This window comes from Sphaeroforma arctica, assembly GCF_001186125.1.
Source record: "Sphaeroforma arctica JP610 unplaced genomic scaffold supercont1.230, whole genome shotgun sequence".
NCBI classification, from domain to species: domain Eukaryota; class Ichthyosporea; order Ichthyophonida; genus Sphaeroforma; species Sphaeroforma arctica.
The window spans coordinates 67,902-75,401 of NW_014040328.1; the positions used below are offsets into that span (position 1 = coordinate 67,902).

General features: G+C 43.5%; 2 protein-coding genes across 2 annotated transcripts in view; one reads left to right on the forward strand and one right to left on the reverse strand.

Annotated features, from left to right (window-relative positions):
* Positions 1–2,542: 2,542 nt before the first annotated feature.
* Positions 2,543–5,322, forward strand: SARC_04214 (hypothetical protein; the record flags this gene model as incomplete). The annotated part of the gene is made up of 5 exons (XM_014301968.1): positions 2,543–2,684; positions 2,984–3,161; positions 3,700–3,868; positions 4,417–4,563; positions 5,170–5,322. The coding sequence occupies 5 exons, from the start codon at positions 2,543–2,545 to the stop codon at positions 5,320–5,322; spliced, it is 789 nt and encodes a 262-aa protein (XP_014157443.1).
* A 1,157-nt stretch (positions 5,323–6,479) lies between these two features.
* SARC_04215 (hypothetical protein) overlaps positions 6,480–7,500 on the reverse strand; it is a gene marked incomplete at both ends in the record, with an annotated part of 1,148 nt that continues 127 nt past the window's right edge. Inside the window, 3 exons of the mRNA XM_014301969.1 lie at positions 6,480–6,721; positions 6,979–7,147; positions 7,445–7,500. The exon at positions 7,445–7,500 is cut by the window's right edge and continues 127 nt beyond it. Coding sequence (XP_014157444.1) covers positions 6,480–6,721; positions 6,979–7,147; positions 7,445–7,500 — 467 coding nt within the window. The remainder of the gene's footprint in view (positions 6,722–6,978; positions 7,148–7,444) is intronic.

The window sequence follows — 7,500 nt, forward strand, 5'->3', positions numbered from 1 at the left end:
GTATGCTACGTTATTATATATATATATATATATATATAAACGTGCATACATACATATATATAAATGAATGTTTACGCAAATATGTATTTACATACATACACACATACATACATACATACAAAGATAGGTAGAAATAAATGTTTTGTAATTATGTACGCATGTAGTACCATGCATACATACATACATACATATAAATGAATGTTTATGCGAATATGTAAATACATACATATATACATACATACATAGGTAGAAACAAATTTTTTTGTATTATAGTACGCATATAGAAGGATTTTAGTTGTATCTCAGCTCTTTTTAGATCCATCTCTATTTTCTCTTCGTTTTAACGTTATCTCTGACCTTACTGTAACATTTTTGCAGATTTTCAGCGGTAGCGCCAGCACCGAGCTGACTCAGAGCATCTGCAAATGGATGAACGCGCCAATGTCTAATGTGCGCATTGAGACTACAGAGAATGGAGGTACGTTTTATATCGTATGCTGGTAGATGCAACGTTACACGGATTGCTCAAGGCATTGTTAGTCGTAGATCTGTACGAGCATACATGTTACGTATGTTTATCGTCTGTATGTTCTAGTGTACAAATATTTGTCCTGTATGAGCATACATATTACGTATGTTTATCGTCTGTATTTTCTGGTGTACAGATATTTGTCCTGTATGAGCATACATATTACGTATGTTTATCGTCTGTATAGTCTGTTGTACCGTTGTTTGTCAAGAAGGCGTCGGTCTTGTATGTACGCTTTTAAGGGTTTGGATTTCTGTGCCTGTACATATATGCACGTGTGCAGTGCCATTATCCTTCTGTTATTCGTTTATGTACATTTTTAAAAATATAAATTGCAATGCATTTCCCAAGCATGCGCAGCTGACTTATCTCATCAGACGATGTACAAATATTCTTTTTTTGTGGATCCACGGTTTATTTTGTATATATACACGAATATAGTGCAATACACGGTATCTTGCGCTTAAATGTAGTCAAGCATCTTGTTGTGTGACATATAAGGCGAGTACATAACATGCAGATACTCCCCACGATGAATAACCTAGACTTAGCATGTGTTGACAGATATGTACAAAAAGTGGCACATGCTAGACTTGTTACTATGTACGTGTCCGTAGACATCCCCGATTATGCAAAGGGAACCCTCATACTTATTAGTTACAGAGAACACCCGCCTTGCCCAATCAAATACGTCTTGTGAGTCAGCTTTTATTAGTATGTCCAGTTTTAGTTGTATTGTTTGTCGTTATTCTGTACGTGTACATCACCCTGTGCTATATCTCGGAATACAAGTCAACGATTAGCACCCAACTTTTATAACACCACTGATCACATCAAGACTGTGTATGCCGTTCTGGGCTGTTGGTATGAGAAATTCTATCAACACTCAATAGTTCGGTGCTCCATTCTTTCCATCAGAGTCTGATGTGGAGATTTTGGATTCCGTAAGAGATATGGACGTATATATCGTGCAGAGTGGCTGCGGGTATGTAGTGGTTATGCGAGGTTCTGTATGTGTGCTAGGCCCTCAATAAGCCAACAACGTTGCTGGTAAAACACTGGCAAAGGTGCTTTGCATATTTTAAACACGCATGTGTATTACTATCATTGCCAATATTCTACGTTCGCGGCCGATTTTAACTTATCGAGGTTTTGTAGAGGGCGGCATGAAGAGCTTGGGACAATCATCATCAGGGGTTTGAATAGTCAGATATGTTGTCGTACAATGTTCGTCTTACGTGACAACTATGCAGCGGAAGCACGGACACTGTTCATCGGAGGGGGCTGAACTTTCAGATATGATGTCGCACAATACCCGTCTTACATGACTAGTATTCTCGGTTGTGTAACTTACATGACTAGTATGCTGGCACTACAGCCGAGCATTGAGAGATGGTGCTTGCACGTCACTCCATGCTATACGATTAGGGCAGCAAACATACCAGCCACACGCCCACATATACTCACCTACCCACCCACCCAAGCACAACCCTTCGTCTTATCACTGCCGCCCTGCCCCATGAGATAACACTTTAGCATAGAGCACACTGAGGTTCATGTGTACCATGGGTTAAGAAAGTATCACGTGTTCATATAACATTGAGGCATCACCCTAGACATTGAGGTGTAACTATGTATTATAATCGTTTGGAGATCTCAGACTATCTGCCGGGACAGCCTGGAAACTGTCACTTAGACTAAGAGTAACCTTTACAGTCTATGTTTTCACTCACCCGCGTGTGCTCGAAAACTGACACTCGTGATATACTGACTACACACGCGTGCATGTTGATAGTTATCTACTGACATAAAATTTGACCACAACAGGAGGGTGCCCTATATACACACAAGAATACTCGATATCAGATACAGCAGGAACGAATTAATATGGCACCTATGACTAACTCCCTGTGCCGCCCATGCCCACGCCCACACATACATACTCACACCTACTTCTGGTGATTTTCCCTCAACCGCAGCGACGTGAACGATGCACTCATGCAGCTGTGCATTATGATCATGGCGTGTAAGATGTCCGCGGCGCGTAAGATTGTGGCGGTGGTCCCGTACTACTTCTACAGCAAGCAGAGCAAGAAGAAGGAGGGCCGACGGGGAATCCCAGCTAAGCTGGCTGCGGATATGCTGAAGGTTGCAGGTGTGTGGTGTAGAGATACTCGGTTTTCTTGTGTGGCAGGTGTAGGAGAGAAATAGCATATGCGTGTTTGTGTGGAAATGCTGGAGTTGTCTTTATTACGCTCACGTCGGAAGTACAGTTGTTGGTTATTCAAACGTCTTAAACTGTGTACATGAGCTTACTGCCAGTGTGATAGTAGTGGTAACATTTGTCTAGACTGGATAGAGTTCACATGCACTGATACTACTTCTATAGACACCGATACTACCTCAATAAACACTCACACCAACGCTTTTCCCATTGGTTGTGTATGTACGCAGGAGCTACGCACGTTGTGTGCCTGGACCTACACGCGTCTCAGATCCAAGGCTTCTTCGACATCCCGTGCGACAATTTGAAGGTGGAGCCGTTTTTCATCAAGTACATCACTGAGAACATCCTGGCAGATGAGGAGACGGACTATGTCTGCCTGGCCAAGAATGCCGGGGCTGCAAAGCGGTATGTGACCAACCTGTGATCCATTTGTTGCGCGTGTGTATCGCCTGGTGGTAACCATGGTGACGGCGGTGACCTTGCAGTGAATATCAGCTATTCTAAAGAACAGAGCAGTATTGAAACCTTAGTGATAGGCGAGCGCTAGATGGATACATGCAATTTCCGATGTTTCTGAAGTTGTATGAGTGTCTGTATTGGGATTATAGTAGAATGTGCTTGGAATACCGTTGACTCTGATACCCTTTATATGTACGAGTCAGTCTGTACGAATATGATACGTGATACCGACTAGTTTTGGAATTCGCCCATACATGCACAAATGCACCTCAATCCATATTTTGAGTCCAGGCATAGATTCATGATGAACAGTCACGTCAGTTTTGTAAGAATTTATCGTCTATAAACTAAAGCCGATGCTTGTGGCGGGGCGTTTTCAACCCTACATGCACACAGTTTTTCTGTCTCTGATACTCGATTAATCTATGAGCCTCTATTTCCTGTGATTCATTAATGTATCCGTACCCCAATTCCCGTTATGTAGTGCTGGTTCGATAGCTGCCAGTCTTAAGCTCGGTTTGGCCATGATCAACCATGAGTTTCAGGGCGATGGCGTTCGAAAGTGCCTGGACAGTGGAACCGAGAGCGTGTTTACGGGCAAGGAGGAGTATGGGTTGCTAGGCAATGTTCACGGCATGAACGTCATCATAATGGTAAGCACTTCGTCTCTGCATGGTGCTGGGAATTTCAGATATCCTGGGATTGATTCGGGTTTATGGTGAACCTGTGGGCCTTGTAAAGAAACACGTATACGGATATTGAAATATGTGCGCATGTATTTAATGTATACGTGTAGATATATCGTCTGTATATGCATATTGAGTACATTTTTCGAACTTATTTTATACAATAGTATAAGGTTAGACCATGACTATATTCAAACTGCATTGAATATACATTTTTGTTGCATATGCCAAAGTCTTTGTAATAATACGTCATTAATGCTTGTGGTGGTATGTGTATATAATGTACTTGTGGTAGCTGACATTCTCGTTTAGCTCGAAGGCCTTTGCCTGCGCAGACTCGAGACCTGAGTATCGGGCTTAGAAGCGAAATCAATGCCCAGAGCGAGATTGTCTATGATCAGTGAACATCTGAATGACTTCTCAAAGCACAATTTTCTACATGTTATTGGTGCATGTGCTGCAATACTCCCAAGCAACCAGATCGAATTTGTTTCGAAATACTTTACCTTAAACAGGATGATTTGATCGATAAGCCAAAGTCCTTCATCCACGCCGCCAAGATCGTTAAGGCCATGGGCGCCAAGAAGGTGCTGGTGATAGCTACGCATGGCGTTCTATCTGGTACTGCGCTTTCTCAATTACAACGCAGCTGTATAGACAAGGTATGGTGTAGCCATGTCGTGTGTGTATATTCGTTGTTGCAGCAGATTTGTTTGCTCGAAGATCTATATGGGTGCCTTCAGAACTTGGGAGTGTAGTTTGCCTGATGTGTTATATATTCAGATCTGATGACGGGGGAAGCTCGTGGTTCGTACCCTAGTTGTCTGTGGTCGCCAGCAGCAAATAAGTCAGTGGCAGTACTGCTAAAATCTAATACCCGTAGTTCAATTTTCCACTGCTTTGGTATCTCTTAAGCTCGTTACCTTGATTGTCTGTGGTTGCCAGCAGCAAATAAGTCATGTGGCAGTACTGCTAAAATTCAATACCCATAGTTGAATTTTCCACTGCTTTGATAACTCATGCGTACGCAAGTACCCCACAGTCGAACCGTCCATCACGGACATGCGTAGAGTTCTATGTGGGATAGATAATCGGGCTTCAAAGGGTCAGGTGGCATGCCACAGCACGACATCAACAATTTCTCAGACACTACTTCAGTGGGACGAGCAGTCGAGCAGTCTAACGTCTGCCAATTCCATCGATTTAGAGGATGTAGAGCTGAGTTACGGTGTTCTAAGCATATTCTCTGCCATTTTAAACTATACCAGGTGATCGTCACGAATTCAGTGCCCCAGGCAGAACGTGCCAAGCAGTACTCCAAACTGGTTGTGGTGGATATCAGCCCGTTGCTTACTGAAGCCATGCGGAGAATATTCTTTGGCGAATCGCTGTCGTTCTTGGGCAAGAATGTGCCGTTGTAAAGTACTTTAGTTGTTTACCGTATAGTGTCACTAGGTCACTGATTTACCTCATTAATGGCCTGAAGCATTGTCGAGCTCATTAATAGTCTACTAATTAGTGTCATCAGGCCATTAGTGTACCAACGTTTGTCTGCTGTCTAGTGTCACCAGATTATGGCGAAACGAACGGCCCGTTTTGCAGTACATTTATGGTGCTAGACCAAAGGAAAGAATGATTTCGATATAAAAATTAGGGCGTCTGACACAGAAGAAAATCTCATTGTGTTTATTCGTAATAAGACTTGCTTGTTGATGGAGGTTGGGTACGCTTATGTACATCAACCAATAGTATCGCTTATAGGAACTCTTTGCGCTTCCGGTAGTTGTCTATCAATATTAAATTAGTTTAATGAGCATGAGGTTAGTTTACGCGGGCACTGTATGAAGTATCGCAGAGCATTGGAGGGCAAACCGAATGCACCGATTAGACCGAGCAGACACTAAACGATACCGGATAATGTGATCATCTTGCTATTCCAAACTGTAGTATGAGGACTACTAGTTGGAGACACAGCGCAAGTTTCCCTGCGCGAAGTATGTCTGCATTAGAACATGCCTCAAGAATTAAACAGATCGTGAACGTATGGCAGTATAGGGCTCACGACCTTCAGACATGACATAGTTGTCCCCGGTCACAATAAAACTCACGACCACTCACATGCTCAGAGCCAAGACATGCTTGTGATAAAACAGATCCTGACACTCTCGAAAAGTGCAAAGAGGAGTCTGGATACTTTGTAGGATGGGCAATTACTGGCTGCGGCCTGAGCGATGCAGAAGGTTACAGCTGGAGAGTAGGTGAATCAACGGTAAATCTCTGATTTTATCTTCAGGTAGGCAACGGTATATTCATGGGTAGATGGGAGGTGATCTGGGGGGATCAAGTATGTAATACATGTCGACGGAAGAGGCAGCTCCGATGGAAGTAAATGACCCGTTGTCTTGGTGCATACAGCTACACATGTTCTGGAGAAGTGCTGCGTATGGCGACAACCTTTCGCCTCGATACATGCGAGATCTCAGCAGTGCACGCCACAGCTCTCCTGTAGTAACTCTCCCTACGCGCCTCCCCGCAGAACCCGATGCGACAAGTAGTGTCGTCGGATACCCTCCCAATCTCAAGCTTTATCGCAGGACATCATGTGTTTCTGCAGCATCATACTCACATGCCGACCAAACAAACTTTGTGTGGATGACTTGGGGTGGAATCCATCAGCTACAAACAAGCACTCCGCACGTGTGCAGATGATTGTATTCATTTCGGCCGCTTCCTGCGGGTGTTGGTCTGGACCGAGTTCGTCCGCTGGTGTCCTAGAGAGGTGCTGCTCCATGATGAGTTGTGGGTTCCAGTACAGAACTTCTGGCGGTAATAGAATGTGCGTAGTGGTGTGTGTTAGCGAACAAGGTGTGTGACTATACAGGATAAAAATAAATAGCGTTTGTCTCTATGATACATGTGGAAGGTGGTGTCATTTATTATTGATTCGACTATAACAAGACATATGTACAAGAAGATATATTCACGACAAGAAAAAGCAAACAGCATTGATTTAGAGTGAAATTATCAGCTGGATTGCCTACACTCCCCAGAGCTTTCCGCACTGAAACTGTACTCACCGTTCTGTGGCCTCTGTTCACGTCTCTTCCGCACTCGCTCGAGACCCGCCTCCAACTGGACGACATATTCACTATATCCTGCTTCTAAGGCGCGGAATTGGTCTGCACTCAGCCGAAAGTACTGGAAACCCGGCATATAGGCTGGATCAATAATCCGGCCTACCAAAACCTGTGCGATGAATTAATTGTATATAAGCGAGTATTCAAACTAGTGTGCATGTGCGTATGCATCTGTGCCCCCATAGTGTGTGCAAATGCATCTGTGCACCAATAGAGTGTGTGTGCGAATGCATCCGTGTAACGATACGTGTACATTAAAGGTATATATCAGAGTTACTGTAGGCATGATACATAATTAGCAAGTAGGTATATATCAGTGATACTGTAGGCATAATACATAATTAGCAAGCGGGTATATATCAGAGTTAGTTAAATACACAACTAGCAAGTAGGTATACTACATTACCGTGTCGAAACCTTTTTCGAGTACGTCCTCCACCAGCCTGACGGTCCGATCGGCGA